The following is a 17,412-nucleotide window of genomic DNA, read 5'->3' as shown; positions in this document are numbered from 1 at the left end:
CCTTCAAATATGTACATCTGCTAACCAATGGCTTCCAAAACCTGAATGGAGCCCGTCCCTATATTAAAGTATGTGGAGGATGTAGCCTATATTATGGTTGTTTCATGGCATTGATATATTTTCTGTCTATGTTTGTGTGTCTGACCCACCAAAAGAAAAAAAAAAAAATGAAATCTCTTAAGGGCTGTACATCCATGAATCATTTCTAACTGGGCTTTGACCTCCCCTAAATGTGGTCGATGAGTTGACGACGGTGAAAACATTGGGCAAAATGGGTGATGCTGGACCTTCAAGTCATGACACGACCCCATAAAAATCATCACAATAATGTCCCTTTATTAATAAAACATCAAGGGCTGAAAAAGCCGTAAAATATATTCCTAGGAATAAAAAAAACAACTGACAAATAACACATCAGCAGCAGCAACATCCAAAAACATACATTATATTGATTATTGTTGGTTTATTATTCTCTAAACCCCCACCTGAACCCAGCACATGTTCTCCAGTTTGGCTTTACACAAATGTAAAAGCTTCTTGGTTGGGTAAAGCTGAACTGGAGAAAATGCAGTCGGTTAAGGCGAGGGTTAAGAGGTTTACACACAAGATAACCATCGTTGAAATGGTCTTTTCCATAAAAAAAAAATAAAAAAAATCAATGTGTGGTTTACTTGGGGTAGACGGAGTACAGCGAGATGCCGCACATTTGACTCTTGTTCCGGGCCATTCTGATGTAGCCCTCTTCTCCCCAACCTTCTCCCCAGCTGCAAATGAAAGAAAAGGAAAAGTAAACACAACCGCCTGCCAACATGTATACCGTAAATGCTCCTAAAATATTAGGTTCATTTATTAATTAACATTTCAAACCCTCTCCCAGCGGCTGGAACATTGACGCCTTTTATTTTTTGTTTATAGGAAGTGTTTCGTTGCTGTTAGCGGAGCTTTGACATCAATGTCACTGCAGGTTTCTGTTTCATTTTTACCGCGGACCGGATTATTTGTTGTTATCTTGTGTAAAAGGCGAGTTTAGACGGAGCGTTTGTGTTTGTGATCGATCATGAGACTGACCCGAGAGAAGACGAGAGGCTCGCGCTGATGGGAGGAGTTATTTTGAGGCGTGGGACTGACCTGCACACGGAGCAGCTGGACGTGCTTTGAAGACGCGATGGTGACTTTATTAAAACCCTGGAGGGTCCCACAACATTTGTTTGCCCTGTTTCCAAATATCGTCACAGGAGGTTTGAAAAGTGTCTAAATCTGTGTCAAAGTTACGCTCGGATCAGCTCCTCCGCAGCGTCCCCCTCGGCCCGGGTTCCCGTTTGTTTACTTCCTGCACGTGAGTTTTCATTTACACCAGTATGAGACAAATTCCTAACATGGGGAATATTTCTACCGCTATAGTTTCTAATAAAAGCCCCGGCCTGTTTTAGAGACCGGCTTTAATTTGCCTCCGCCAGCCGCGAACCCGGCCACTGTTAGAGACCCGGCCGCTAATGGAATACAGGCCAGTATTAGAGAATTTACAGTATTTTTCTTTCATCAATGACTTATAAAACAGTTATAGAAAGTACAGCTGAAAAGTCTGGCAATGCTTTTTTTCATGTATTGCCTTTTCTATTGTTTGAATTGACTATGTGTTGCAGATCCTCACTGAAGGCGTTCTTTAACCAATGTACACATGGAATTACGTTTGAAACAAAAATTAAACAAACTCGATTCTTCAAAATTGTCGCTTTTAGAAAACTTCTTGGCACACACTGTCGTCGCCAGAGATGGTTTTGACTTCGAAATCATTCCAGGTGACGACCTCATGAAGCTCACTGAGAAAATGCCAAGAATAAAGGGTGGCCATTTTGAAGAATTTCAAATATAAACCGTATTTTGAGTTATTTCACCATTTTTTTTGTTTTTTCTTCTTATTTTGGGATAATTGTGGACATAATCATGCTGTTTGCTGTGGCTTGAGCAAAAGATCCAAACATCAAGTAAAACCGAAAGCCCTGAGCTTTGTGCAAGTGAAAGAGAGTGAAACCTGAAGCACATAGTTATCACTTTCTTTTACTTTCACAACTTCCCAGGCCAAACATATTCTGTCTTATTATGGGTTAGAGAAGGACCTGGACGTTACTTGGATGGAAACACCAGGAAGCCGACAATTGTAGCTTATCACCACCAGGTATGGAGTGAATGAATGTAAAGTGTCTTTACAAAGTGTCCAGAAAAGCGCTACATAAAGTCAATGCATTATTATAATCATTATTATTATTATTATTATTATTATTATTATTATTATTATTATTATTATTATTATTATTATTATTATTATTATTATTATTATTATTATTATTATTATTATTATAAAAATCCTCTGGTGTTGCCAAATTAAAAAAACAAAACAAACGAAAGAGCCTCATATCATTTAAAGTAATTGTCAAAGGAACAGAGAAAGAGACACTGCAGGTGAATAGGGAAAAAATGAATAAATGTAGAGATACAGTATCAATTTGAAACTTTCATAACTCAGATTCTGCAGCTCTGAGTTGTGAATTGCAAAAATGATTGCAATAGAATTAAAATAGTAATGTGAACACTTGCACTTACGAAAGATAAGGAGGTAGTTCCTCTGCAAACAACACAATATTCTGTAGCTCTGTAGTTTACACCAATGGCTCTAAATTATAACCTCAACATTCAAGCCAAAGGACTAATAAATAACCCATAAACCCATAAAGACGCAGAATGTGTTTGGCCTTGTTTTAATATCAAAAACATGTATTCCCACATTTCTGCCTGACTTTCCAAAAATACCAGTACAACTTATCAGCAATTTATCATTTTATGTGACTGCTGTAGGACAGATACAGAGGTCACCGAATGGCCCACCCGTCCGAACCCCAACCTTGCATCTGAAACGTGGACCCGACCGTACATCCCCTCAGTCGAGCGGCTGCCAGGTCTTTCTCTCAGCTCCCTGACACTTTACACTCTTTTAAATGGCTGAGGACTGACTGAAATATGGCTCACTAAAGTTTGCAAACTGATTAAATAGACTCATTAAATATGCACGCACTATCATTAACTCATTGACTGTCAGCCATTTTCAAATCAGAGAGCTCCCCACTGAGGTTTTTCAGGATTTTGACTGTTTTTTTAAGACCCACAGAAAATTTAGGTCTATGTCAACACAAAACCTACCAAAAGAAAGAGTTTGTTTGTACCTCTTTCCATTCTTTAGTAATCGTCCGTAGAAAATAGGTGAAATCACCCAAAATGCTGCTTTCTGACAAGAAAGCTGAGAAAACGAAAGTGCAATGCTGCCACCTAGTGACTCAATAAAAGAACTTGTAGTTCTTTTATTGAGTCACTAGGTGTCACCATTAGGCACCACAACTAAGATTTTAACCCCAGACATGCTCAAGGCTTTGCTGCAGCTGCTCCCATTGAAAAACCTAATTGACCTCTATAGACGTCATTGGCAGTTACCGTTCGGATTTCCCGATTGTTTTCATTTAGAAATGAAAAGTGAGCAGATCTGAAACAGGACTAAACCAGATCCAAGCAGGGCTCAGTGTGTACATGAAAAACGTTACTGCATTGGAAACACTGTGACAATAATATAAAGCATTCTGCAAAGCACAGTAATGATTATTGGATTTAATTAAGTCTAAAATAAGAGAAAAGTATACTCCCATATAATTGTAAATGAAACCCGCATGTTCTGGACATTTCTTGTGATGCATAAAGAACGAGTGCTCTGTACCAGTGAAGAGGATGGAAATATCGCACCTGTTTTTGATCAGCCAGTACTCCAGTCCGGAAACGGCGTCTGTGCCATAACCAACGAGCAGCACAGCGTGGTTCGACTCTTTCCCACACGACGGATTGTAATACACGCCTTAAATCAAAGACACGACCATAAATCCTGTAACGTAACACTCAACTTCTCTTTACAAAAAATAGTAAACCCCACTCACCGGACGTGTACTGGAAAATGTCGCTGGCGTCAATGACGATGGCGATTGGCCCGACGGTGGCAGAGGCCTCCTGAAGAGCCTCCTCGGTCTTGTCCACGTAATAGTACGCAGAACAGTTGGCTGCTCGGAATGAGGGGCTGTACTGACAGTCTTGATCCTTAACAAGAGGTCACGACAATCAAAATGTTACAAATGAACCTTCACATTCCGGGCCCACACACCATCACTCACAAAACTTTAGATCAGAACTTTTGTATCTCCCAGGAAGGGCCTGGTCGGTACTTGGATGGGAGACCGTTTGGGAGTGAATAAATGTTAAGTGTCTTTGAGTGTCCAGAAAAGCGCTATATAAAATCAATGCATTATTATTATCATCATTATAATTATTCTAAAAATCCTCTGGTGTTGCCACATTAAAAAAGACTAAAGAAAGATCCTCATATCGGTTAAGGTAATTGCCAAAGGAACAGGTCAGTGCTTTGTTCATGTGAATAGGGCTGCAACTAACGATTATTTTTGGTAATCGATTAATCGACCGATTATTTTTACGATTAATCGATTAATCGCTTGGCTATGAAAGGTGCATGGAAATTGTAATTTTTTCAATTTTCTTATCACAAAAAGCTAAAGTGGCGCCGCTTGAGGACACGTGGATGGAGTAAACTTAAAGTAAATGTTTGTAGGAGGCTCTTTGTGCTAATTCTGCTTTGATTGGACGAGACAAAGACAGATATTTATGAAATTTACGATGTACAAAACACTGCAGACCCTAACTTTAAAAAACAAAGTAGGTTTTCATCCAAAATACATAATTGTCATGTCTTTTTCGATTAGTTGTCGATTAATCGATTAGTTGTTTCAGCCCTACATGTGAAGCTCAATGAAACAGAGAATAAGATTAAATATGATTGAAATAAATCATATAAATGTTAAAGGAACAGGCCGTTTTTCCATACTGTGATTACCTGAGCGTAGATGAGTTGATGTGTACCTGTCTGGTCTCTGTGCGTGCCCTCAGTCACGCAAAACGACCAAAGATGTTAGCATTTGGCCTCTCCCACTGTATTCCTATAGCTCCAAACGGGGGTGAAATTAGAAGCTACCACGCTCTTCCATGGGCACAAAGACCAGACAGGTACGCATCAACTCGTCTAAGCTCAGGTAAGAACATATCACAGTATGGAAAAACGGTGGCCTGTTCCTTTAAGGCGAGACACTGCAGGTGAATAGGGAAAAAAATAATAAATGTAGAGACATCAATTTGAAACTTTTGCTGAACATTACTGATATAGATATGAGGTTATGTTTTCATATAAAAGGATGGAATTTTGTTTGGAGTCGACGGGAGCTACTATATAAGGGCTCAGTTGCATGAGTGGAGGAAAAACCCTATTTTAGAGACAACCAGCCCTGAATATTTGAACCGAGTGAGCGGCGCCTTCCTTCACTCTTCTGTATCTGGTGACTCCCAGAAGGAAAGGCACCATATTTGGGTGATAGCGTCATCGCGGGCACCCTTCACAGGACATGTGGATGTTAAATATGTTAATATTTGTGAATAAAAGCTGCTACTTCCGGGTTATCAACCACCAGTACAGAAGACGATTTGAATACCTTCATTGAAAATCATAAAATAAATATCGTACGGGGCAAGCTTTGTCATTTTTATTCTTTGACATGAAAACTAAGATGTAAAGGGAGGAAACTAGATAAAAAATCTCAATATTTTCACCTGCCGTGTCTCGCCATTTTAGATTTAGTCGACGTTCTGTATGTGGCCATTTACTGTAGCTGTTTTACAATCTTCTTTGAGACCGTCCTTACCACAGCCACATACGGGTAGGAGGCTTCCGAGGCGATGCCCTCATTCTCGATGACGTACTGAAGGGCCTCATGCATCCACCCACCTCCACACCCCATAGTGCCATATTTCCCCGAACAGTCCACCAGGTTCTGGGGGCTGAGGTCCACCAGTTTGCCCGTGGTCTTAGCCCAAAGCCCCTCCAGAGCCCCCGCAGTACTGAAGGCCCAGCACGATCCACACCCGCCCTGAGAAATCATTCGATCTGATTAGGAACATGAATAAAACATCATCTTACAAAGTGTTCTCTACCTGATCCTTGACACTGGTCACCAGGCCAGAGGCCGTCCAGTTCACACTGTCTGGTAAGTCCACATTTCTGACTTGGAGGTGGGTTGGCGTCATCTTTAAGTCCTTGGGGAGCCTCAGGGGGGCGTATGTTTTCAGCAACTCCTCTTTAGTCTGGGGAGCGACAAAACAAAAGGGAAATTTTAGGTTTGCAGCAAATTATCGATGGATATTCACAGCGGAAGTAAGTCACACCCTGAGCGCAGATGTTGAAGGTTGAGAGAGAAAAATGAAAAAAAAGTATAAGTCTACAAGGTTCACTGCAATTCAAACTTTATTTTGTTTATTTTATTATTACCGTCAGCTCTTTAAGTGGATCAGTACTGCCACTTCTGAAAATCCAAGTTTAGAGTCGCATGTGGCTAAGTTTTGGGTCAGTGTGCAGTTATGGTTAAGGTCTATGGAGATTGTTTTGTGAATCACACCTTAGAATATGTTGTTTTGTGGTTATGAGGGTGAATGCCTTTCAAATATGGTTATTCTGATGGGTAAAATGTTTATTTTTAAAGCTAAAGCTAAAACTATATCAAATGTATGTATAAAAAACACTTTGTGCTTCCTTTCTGTTCATAGTTTGTGTTATTTATCTATGTATCTATGTATCTATCTATGTATCTATCTATCTATCTATGTATCTATGTATCTATGTATCTATGTATCTATCTATCTATCTATCTGTCTATCTATCTATCTATCTATCTATCTATCTATCTATCTATGTATCTATCTATCTATGTATCTATCTATCTATGTATCTATGTATCTATGTATTTATCTATCTATCTATCTATCTATCTATCTATCTATCTATCTATGTATCTATCTATCTATCTATCTATCTATCTATCTATCTATCTATCTATCATCTATCTATCTATCTATCTATGTATCTATCTATCTATCTATGTATCTATGTATCTATCTATCTATCTATCTATCTATCTATCTATCTATGTATCTATCTATCTATCTATCTATCTATCTATCTATCTATCTATGTATCTATCTATCTATCTATCTATCTATCTATCTATCTATCTATCTATTTATCTATCTGTCTATCTGTCTATCTATATTTATGACATTTTTTTCTGTCCATCCTCTTCACGGTTGGTGTTTTGGTCTTGACGGCTAACACTAAATAAAAAAACACGTTGTCAGCTTGAATTCTTTACAACTATTATGTATGTTTTAAGGCTTTTGCTGGCCCAGAGAAAACGTGCTCGGTTCGAGGCGAGGTAAGGGGTAAGAAGAGCCCATGTGCTTTACCAGGTCCGACAGGTGGTTGATGCCCAGGGTGTAGGTGTGACGGCCCTGAATGGCCTCCAGGTTGTGGGTGATGACGTGCAGCAGGTTTCTCTCCCACAACACTCTGCGGCCCAGCTCCTCCACCTTAAGTCAGGATTTTCAATCAGAAAAAAAAAACAATTACTCAGAGATATGGAAGGCATGTTTTCTACATTTGCAGTAAAAAGTACCATCTCTGGAAATGTGTGTCAATAAGATACCTGAGGGCCGCATTTGGCCCCCGGGCTGCACTTTGGGCACCACTGGCCTGAGCATCGATCAAGGTGAGCGATCCAGGTTGGTCCCTTTCCTCAACTACACTATGGTTTCCCACAACCACGAAAAACATGTACAATGGGGTCCTCTCTGGGGCCAGAACTCACCGGAAAATTAATCTCTTAAAATACTGAAAAAGTCCAGAAGGATAAAAGCTTGCAGCCTTTTTTATTACTTGGGTGTCACACATTGTTAGAGATGGAACTTGTTACTTTAATAATTCTACTCGATTGAACTCTTGTTAACTTAACAGACAGCTGACATTCAACCTTGCACCATTTAATGTTTTACCAGTTCCTCCAGGAATAATCCGCTATTTTCTTTGCTTCTTCCCTGCAAATACTATTTCCTATCAGTAGAAATCCATTTTGTTATTATGTTATTATTGGCATGTGCCAAAAACATATATTTTTTTCCTCTAGGGTTAAAACAGGGAAGAAAAGTTAGATTCATTGCAACTTTTGGAAAAATGTCCTGTGAAATCAGGCACATACTATATCCTACAACAATAACGAAAAAGGCCTGCAAAATCCTGGAGGGACTGTTTTACTGCTTTGACCATATGCTGTAGCTGCTCACACTTCAATAGTTGGCCTTCGATGAAAATGTTTTTATTTATGCTAATAATATTTGTTGTGTCGCATACATTAAATAAATGTATATTTTGCTATTTAAGTGAGATTGAGCGGAAGTTAAGAGGTCTTTATTTCTCCATTATGGCTTGTTTAGAAGCTTTAGGAGCCATAAAAACTTTCTCCCTGGTGTCTCAAGTGGGTCTCACCTCTAGTCTCATTCGTTTCTCCCTGGTGTCTCAAGTGGGTCTCACCTCTAGTCTCATTCGTTTCTCCCTGGTGTCTCAAGTGGATCTCACCTCTAGTCTCATTCGTTTCTCCCTGGTGTCTCAAGTGGGTCTCACCTCTAGTCTCATTCGTTTCTCCCTGGGGTCTCAAGTGGGTCTCACCTCTAGTCTCATTCGTTTCTCCCTGGTGTCTCAAGTGGGTCTCACCTCTAGTCTCATTCGTTTCTCCCTGGGGTCTCAAGTGGGTCTCACCTCTAGTCTCATTCGTTTCTCCCTGGTGTCTCAAGTGGGTCTCACCTCTAGTCTCATTCGTTTCTCCCTGGTGTCTCAAGTGGGTCTCACCTCTAGTCTTATTCGTTTCTCCCTGGGGTCTCAAGTAGGTCTCACCTCTAGTCTCATTCGTTTCTTCCTGGTGTCTCAAGTGGGTCTCACCTCTAGTCTCATTCGGTTCTCCCTGGTGTCTCAAGTAGGTCTCACCTCTAGTCTCATTCGTTTCTCCCTGGGGTCTCAAGTGGGTCTCACCTCTAGTCTCATTCGTTTCTCCCTGGTGTCTCAAGTGGGTCTCACCTCTAGTCTCATTCGTTTCTCCCTGGTGTCTCAAGTGGATCTCACCTCTAGTCTTATTCGTTTCTCCCTGGTGTCTCAAGTGGGTCTCACCTCTAGTCTCATTCGTTTCTCCCTGGGGTCTCAAGTGGGTCTCACCTCTAGTCTCATTCGTTTCTCCCTGGTGTCTCAAGTGGATCTCACCTCTAGTCTCATTCGTTTCTCCCTGGGGTCTCAAGTGGATCTCACCTCTAGTCTCATTCGTTTCTCCCTGGGGTCTCAAGTGGATCTCACCTCTAGTCTCATTCGTTTCTCCCTGGTGTCTCAAGTGGATCTCACCTCTAGTCTCATTTGTTTCTCCCTGGTGTCTCAAGTGGATCTCACCTCTAGTCTCATTCGTTTCTCCCTGGTGTCTCAAGTAGGTCTCACCTCTAGTCTCATTCGTTTCTCCCTGGTGTCTCAAGTGGATCTCACCTCTAGTCTCATTCGTTTCTCCCTGGTGTCTCAAGTGGATCTCACCTCTAGTCTCATTCGTTTCTCCCTGGTGTCTCAAGTGGATCTCACCTCTAGTCTCATTCGTTTCTCCCTGGGGTCTCAAGTGGATCTCACCTCTAGTCTCATTCGTTTCTCCCTGGGGTCTCAAGTGGATCTCACCTCTAGTCTCATTCGTTTCTCCCTGGGGTCTCAAGTGGATCTCACCTCTAGTCTCATTCGTTTCTCCCTGGTGTCTCAAGTGGGTCTCACCTCTAGTCTTATTCGTTTCTCCCTGGTGTCTCAAGTAGGTCTCACCTCTAGTCTCATTCGTTTCTCCTAAAATGCACTAAGAGCAATAGAGGAGAATCTCATTTTCGTCTCTTGATCTTAAAAAAAAATAGCTTAATTAATCTCTTAAAAAGAAGGCTAACTTGAATGCAACTTGAACACAACTTTGAAAAGAAAAGCTATTTAAATTATATTTTGCAGTCTTTTTTACTAACAAATAACAATTTTATAAAGAATTGTCAACACCCTGAAGGTAGGGGGTGTTTTCGTCACTTTTTCATCCCATTTTTGTCACTTTTTTCCTTGCTTTTCATCACTCTTTAGCCGTGTGTTTTTGTCGCTTTTCGATTGCGTCATTGTTGCTTCTCTGGCACGTTTTTTTTGTCTCCATCGTGACATTTTTTTCAAGAAGCTTTTACACTTGGGCAAAGCCGAACTAAAGAATAATGTGCTCAGTTCAGGTGGTTGTTAAGAGGTTAATCTGAAGTCATTCTCAGTAAACCCCCCTGGTTGGGAAACACTGATCCACAGCACAAACCTCACTGTGGTACTTCTTGTTGTAGGTCTTCTTCCACTGCTCCCATTGCTGGTCCAGTCTGGAGTCCAACTCCGCCCAAACCGAGGCACAGAGAACAGCCAGCAGCCAGACTCCCACAGCCAGACCTGCAGCACACAGAGGAATCACAGCTCGTCCTGGTGGATTTCAAAGTCATATGGCGCCCCCGTGTGGCCATTGCCCCGGTTAGTTCAGCTCATATAGCGACTTGGTGAGGGTTTCATGGATGTAAGTTTACTGGTTTTAGGGTGACCTGAAATACATGAAGCTTTACCTCGAGCACTTCCTTTCAAGTCTTGCAAGTTAATACATAACAAGGCCGTGGGAACCCAGAGGGCTGAGGGCGCTGCGGCACCCCCTGGTGGATAGTTTGTGAACTGCAGGCAATATTAACCCCTTAACTCCCACCTGAACCGAGCACATTTTCTCCAGCTTTACCCCCAGTCCAAAAGCTTCAGGAAAAAAGGTGTGAAAATAGCAACAAAACTGAGACGAAAACAAGGGTGAAAATGTGAAAAAAAAATGCGAATAATTTGACAAAAAAGTGAGAAAAAATGTACAAAAAATGACAAAAATGGACAACAATTTGACAAAAAAGTGAGAAAAATTTGACGAAAAATTGAGGAAAAAATGGACCAAAAAGTGATGAGAATTTGACAAAAAATGTGAATAATTTGACGAAAAAGTGACAAAAAAGTCACGAAAATTTGACAAAAATGAGACGACTGCCCAACAAAAAAAGGGATGAAAAAAAATCTGATGTGAGGAAAAAGATCAATTTAGTTTTGTAGGTCTTTCAAAGGAGGCGTTGCACTGGCCTACAGGATTTGGGTAAAGCTGAACTGGAGAAAATGCTCTCGGTTCAGGCGGGAGTTAAGAGGTTAATAAATAGGATTTATGCACAGAAAAAGTATTTTGGGGGTACATTTTGTCCCTCAGCGCCCCCTAACTAAAATATCTTCCCACGGCTCTGATACATAATATAAGATGTAACTCGCTGCAGCTCGTCCACTAAACCCATTTAGTTTAGAACTTATTCAGAGCTGCGTCGTGAGAGAGTAAAAGCGTAATGGACTACACAAGAAAGCATTAGGACAAATCTAAAAGAGTAAAATGTGTCCGATAGTAGGGCTGCAACTAACGATTATTTTGGTAATCGATTAATCGACCGATTATTTTTACAATTAATCGATTAATCGCTTGGCTGTGAAAGGTGCATGGAAATTGTATTTTTTTCAATTTTTTTATCACAAAAAGCTAAAGTGGCGCCGCTTTAGGGCACGTGGATGGAGTAAACTTAAAGTAAATGTTTGTAGCAGGCTCTTTGTGCTAATTCTGCTTTGATTGGACGAGACAAAGACAAATATTTATGAAATTTACGATGTACAAAACACTGCAGACCCTCACTTTAAAAAACAAAGTAGGTTTTCATCCAAAATACATAATTGTCATGTCATTTTTGCTTAATTTTAGTCTGTGTTTACTAGAAAACGATTGATCGATTACTGGAATAGTTGACAACTATTTTAGTAATCGATTAGTTGTCGATTAGTTGTTTCAGCCCTATCCGATAGCAATAAATGCCGGAGAAGTCTCCTGCTTGTTGTGTGCTTGGATCTGCGCCGATCTCTCCATCGATCATCAGAATCATCAGCGATGCCTTTGCGCAACTATTTGCATTCAAGTCTGGAGCAAAAATGATGAAGGTTTACTTCTCTTTCATCATACAAAAGCATGCACACGTACATTTTTTTAATAGATTCTTCAACCCCACCTGAACCGGGCACATTTTCTCCAGTTTGGCTTTACCCAAATCTAAAAGCTTTAAAAAAAGAAGTGCTTACATAATACATTGAACATGAATTAAAAAAAAAAAAAAAAACGAGGAAAATTGTACTCAAATTAATATACTGAGGATATAATGACTACTGGGATGTAGCAAGATCATGAAGTATAATGTGTATATTAATGTGCCTTTATAACATAAAACTAGTGACTTTCAGTAATGTTTGGCATTGGTAACCATCTGAAAGAACTATATAATGTTTGCCTTTTGTTCCTTGCTCTGTAATAAACATCGTACATGAAACCAGACTGTTGTTGTAGTTGTTCTTTATGTAGCACGATCATTGTTGTTTCATAATCAGTATTACTCCTTTTGTGGTCATTTCAGCCATGATCAGAAACTGCAGGTGTATTTAATCAAACTTTTTATTTTTGCTGTTTCCTTGTCGTTGTTTTATTCCACCATGTTCCTTGTGAAATGAGAATTTGTATTGTATTGATTTAGTGTGTGCGCGCTTATAAGCTCTTGCTTCAGCCCACTCCTTTTGAGCAGAACGTTTACTGATCGAATAAACCAATAAACTAAAGTAAACTTAAAAAAGCATAAAAATAACGGCATAAAAGAGGATGTAAACGCTTCAAAAATGTGACATAAACGTGGCTTTTGTAGGTCTTAGCTTTCAAATGAGGCAATACACTGTCGCTATCCAGTCGAGAAGCTTTTAAACTCATCCGAACTGTTGAAAACTGTAGAAAAAAGAAACAAATGTAATTGAAGAGCAGAAAAATATGTAATACAATCTATCTATAGCTGTAGGATATTAAAACCTAAGTTTATGTCTGCATGCTTTTGTATTGTGAAAGAGAAGTAAACTTGTATCATTTGTGCTCCAGACTTAAAAGAATCCTTAACAATGAGCAGGACGAGATGAGCATCATCATCACACATGTTTTCACACGTAATCTCTGTTCTTTTCTTTTTTACTGGGGCAAGACTTGACGTGAGACGACAATCTTTTTTTTTTACACAAAGAATCACGATGCAACACAAATGATCACAGAGTCCAGCTAGAGGAAGAGGAAGTGTCCGCTCACAACAGCGTGGTAAAGGAAATATGTCGATGGGCCAGTTTTGCCAGAAAGTTTGTATCAACCAGGTTTCAGTTCCCTGCTTTGCATTAACCTTTCCTTTTATTGACTAAGTGAAGACATGAGCAGATTGTTCTGAATTCTATCTGTTACTGTTATGACTCCATTTGTATATTTAGAAATGCACAACAAACACTTAAAATATGTATTGCTATCGGTTAGCCACATTTGACTCTTTTAGATTTGTCCTCATGCTTTGTAGTGTAGTTCATTATTATTCTCTCTGCACAAAGGAGTAAAGGAGCTCTAGATAACGGGTTGAGTGGATGAGCCGGAGCTTCTCCTGGGCTGACTGGGCAGAAACTTCAACGGTCACTCTGACCGTCCGACCCCCGCTCACACACCGTTCATGCATGAGAGGCAGTCAGGCCTGTGACAAATAATGAAAGTACTTTATAAATAGTGATTTTATGCAGCAAAGTCACCCCAACAACCCTAGTTCAACCGTAGAACCAGCTGAGTAGTCTGTGATGGGGAGTAACTAAATACATGTATTTAGATTACACCTTTTGAGTAACTGCATTCTGGTAAAGTTACTTTCCGAATATGAAAAGGAATACCTCACAGTATTCAATCGTTAAATTTCAACTCCTCCTAAAAATAAAATAAAGATTCAAAACGCCACAGTTCATACATGACTGCACATGTGTCACATGACGCTGTATCTGCTGATCCAGATCATTAGAGTTCCTCATTCATGGTGTGTGAGTTTATACCAGGTGTTACAACCATCATACTCTTCATTTATGTCATTATACGCCATATTTATACATAAATATAATGACAATCAATGTGAAAGCATATAAAAGTATTAAAACTATTCAGAGTTTAGTACTCGACAAAGTAACAGAATACGTTACAAAATACTTACAAAGTACTCTCCCCAACAGTGTGAGTAGCTGAGTGATCGTATGGATTCACGGCTGTAGACTTCATTTATACGTAAAGCTTCATGTATTTCAGGTCACCCTAAAACCACATTTCGACCTATGTACTTTTAAACTAAGGCTACAAAGGTGCTGTTATTGAAGCATTTATCGTTTATTTTTCTAAGCAAAATTGCTGGACGTCTATATGGAAAAAATACAAACAGAAAAAAAACGCGCAATTTAAATACATAACTTTTGAGTCAATGTTTCACACCAAGAGTCTAACATTTTTACTTGAGTTACTGTCCTACACTTTCATATATCATTAGGCTTGTGTAACACATTTGCTAAGCTTTCCAGTTAAGCCTGACATTTCACACTGTATTATTCACACTGTATTATTCATACTGTATTATTCGTACTGTATTATTCATACTGTATTATTCGTACTGTATTATTCACACTGTATTATTCACACTGTATTATTCATACTGTATTATTCGTACTGTATTATTCACACTGTATTATTCACACTGTATTATTCATACTGTATTATTCGTACTGTATTATTCACACTGTATTATTCATACTGTATTATTCGTACTGTATTATTCATACTGTATTATTCGTACTGTATTATTCATACTGTATTATACTGTAAGTCTGCTAAAACTCACTGACCACACGCCAAACAGAAAGTGAAACTTCAGATCTGTTCTAAACTACTCCCTGCTCTCTGAGAGGGAAGAACAAAACCAAAGTTGAGCCCACGTAAAGTCTAAAGTAAAAACAAAGGGAGTTACGCACGCTCACCTGTCCGTTTAGAGTTCATGGCTGCTGTGGATCAGACGCGGGATTGTACAGATTTTATTCCAAGCGGATGGATCATGTGACTCCCCGGTCTACCGCGTGCGCGCGGGCTGCGGGAGGTCACCTGACGCACGCTCTGCAGCTTGAACACGGAAGGACGTGCAGGTGAACGATTAAAGACTACAACTGCCAAAAACAGCAATAAACACATAAATAAATTAATAAACATATTGGTGGATAATTATTAAAATATCACTGCAAACGCTGAAATAGAAAAAAAAATATAATGTTCAAGTTACTTTTGGGTTAACATTAACAAGCCTAAATGCTGAAGTAAAAATATATAGTTATTAAACTTTTTTTTGTCAAGAAATAATAAAGACATAATTATAGGACCTCTAACCAGGGGCGGATCTAGAACAAAAATCACGGGGTGGCAAGTGGGGTCAGAGATCATTTCTGTGGTGGCAACACATTTTACAACGTCGAATGTTAATAGCGGGGCTACACAAGTTTTCCTTGATCGCAGGGCAATTTTTCTGTTTAGATGCCGCCTGAGCCTCCTAAAACTATATAAAAATAGTAGCATTGTCCATAATATAAGTAGGGGGTTTCTAACTCAGATAAAATTTAAACTTTTGTAAAAAATAAATGAAGAAATCATCATCTTGGGGGTCACAGGAGTTAGCACCTGGCTCCTTATTTAGCAATAAAGTTGTTATAATTCTTCGTCCTGTCAAAAAAGTACTGACTACCCACCTTGGCTCATGCTGGAGAAACTGTGGGGCAATCAAAGCTAACCACAACCACACATTTTGGCAATGTTCTACATTAACATTGTTCTGGGAAGAGGTTTTTAAAGTTATATTCAAACATGACATCCCACTGACTCCCATAGTAGCACTGCTGGGAGCAATACCTAAGGGGATTGTCAGCAGAGACCATAAGTACCTTTTAAATATATTACTTACAGTCGCATTGAAATGCATAACTATTAGATGGCTTAAACCAGACCCACCGACTTACAATATATGGATTCAGAAAGTATGGAGTATATTTCAAATGGAACAAATAACATATTCATTGAGGTTTCAAAAGTCTAACTTTGATAAACACTGGAGACCCGTTCTGCCTCTGCTGATACAATAAGAAGTGATCTGGGTGGTTTTGCCAATTTTATTTTAATTATTCTTTGCTTCACTTTCTCTTATATTATTCTCTTACAATTTATTTTACCCCACGTGGACAATAAGTATTTTACTCGGATGCTAAGACCCTGCATGTAAGTGCTTGCTGGTTTGTTTGTTTTTTGTGTGTGTGTTTGTTCTTTGATGTAAACAAAAAAAAAAGAAAAAGTGACTTAATGTTAATGCATCTTGTTCAGTTTCTCTGTTTGAAAAACACAATAAAAATTAAGTTCTAAAAAAAAAAAAAAGTACTAACTGAGAGTGAGCCTATGAAGCACCCTAGTAGTTTTTAGAGCATATGTCAGATGGGGTGGCAAGACCTCTACCCCTCTAGATCCGCCCCTGCCTCTAACATAGCAATGAATATTATTAGACCCTAGCTGATGCAAGACTTGTTGTATCACGGCGCTTCCATTGATTGCTGGCGATGAAAGAAACCCCAGTGGAGAGAAAACTGAAATGGACTTGTCACAAAAGTTCTGACTTGAATGTTTTCTTTATATGGAAGTGGGCTGATTTTCATTTCACACAAATATAGGAAGGACACAAATAGCCTGGCACTGTGCACTATTTAATTTATCTCAAAGTAGGTCACATGCAGACTGCACTTAGGTTTGTTGTATTCTGTGGTTGTAAACTGTTATATTTTGCGGCTCCAAACTATTTCTCTTGGTGGAAGTGGGGGTAAAATGGCTCTTTTCATTATGAAGGTTGCAGACCCTAGAGCTTAAACTACTGGGTGCTGCTCTTGTACTGAGTAGGACTTTATTGGAGACAAGTGCTGGGCTTGTCAGAGTAGGCGGCATGTGCAGAGCTCATTCTGCTCTGACTGGATAATCAACTTGAGGATCAACACAAAAAATGCAAACACAACCTTCTACATCGTATAACAGGTTTTTATGACAACAAATCATTTACATTGTAAATCCATTATTTGATTTGCTTTTGCTGACCTCATATCTGTGAGCACAGATCAGTCATGTGTAGAAATGATTCACTCCAAACTGGGGTGACCAGACATCCCAGTTTTACCCGGGACAGTCCCAGTTTTCAGTCCTTTGTCCCAATAGATTTATCCAAAACCACAGATTTGTCCCAGTTTTACACACTTAACACATTAACAGACTTGACTTGAAAATTAATGCTTTCGGTTCATATCAATACCTATTACCAAGTATAAACACAAATATTAGACATCACATTGTTAGCCTCTGCTCCACGGGGGCTGGTGCATGTCATGAGACGTTAGCAGTTTCACCATTCTTC

General features: G+C 39.4%; 1 protein-coding gene across 1 annotated transcript; it reads right to left on the bottom strand.

Moving 5' to 3' along the window:
• Positions 1 to 656: 656 nt before the first annotated feature.
• LOC306966080 (cathepsin S-like) lies at positions 657 to 15,728 on the bottom strand (the record flags this gene model as incomplete). Its single annotated transcript, XM_079560714.1, has 8 exons — positions 657 to 764; positions 3,787 to 3,895; positions 3,975 to 4,131; positions 5,799 to 6,023; positions 6,088 to 6,237; positions 7,393 to 7,515; positions 10,329 to 10,483; positions 15,719 to 15,728. 8 exons carry the CDS (start codon positions 15,726 to 15,728, stop codon positions 668 to 670), a joined length of 1,026 nt encoding a protein of 341 aa, XP_079416840.1. The 3' UTR covers positions 657 to 667.
• Between the last annotated feature and the right edge of the window lie 1,684 nt (positions 15,729 to 17,412).

Source organism: Gobius niger, assembly GCF_951799975.1.
Source record: "Gobius niger genome assembly, chromosome: 8".
In the NCBI taxonomy this organism is placed as follows: domain Eukaryota; kingdom Metazoa; phylum Chordata; class Actinopteri; order Gobiiformes; family Gobiidae; genus Gobius; species Gobius niger.
The sequence above is the reverse complement of the archived record's forward strand: the minus strand, read 5'-3'. Positions and strand labels throughout refer to the sequence as shown.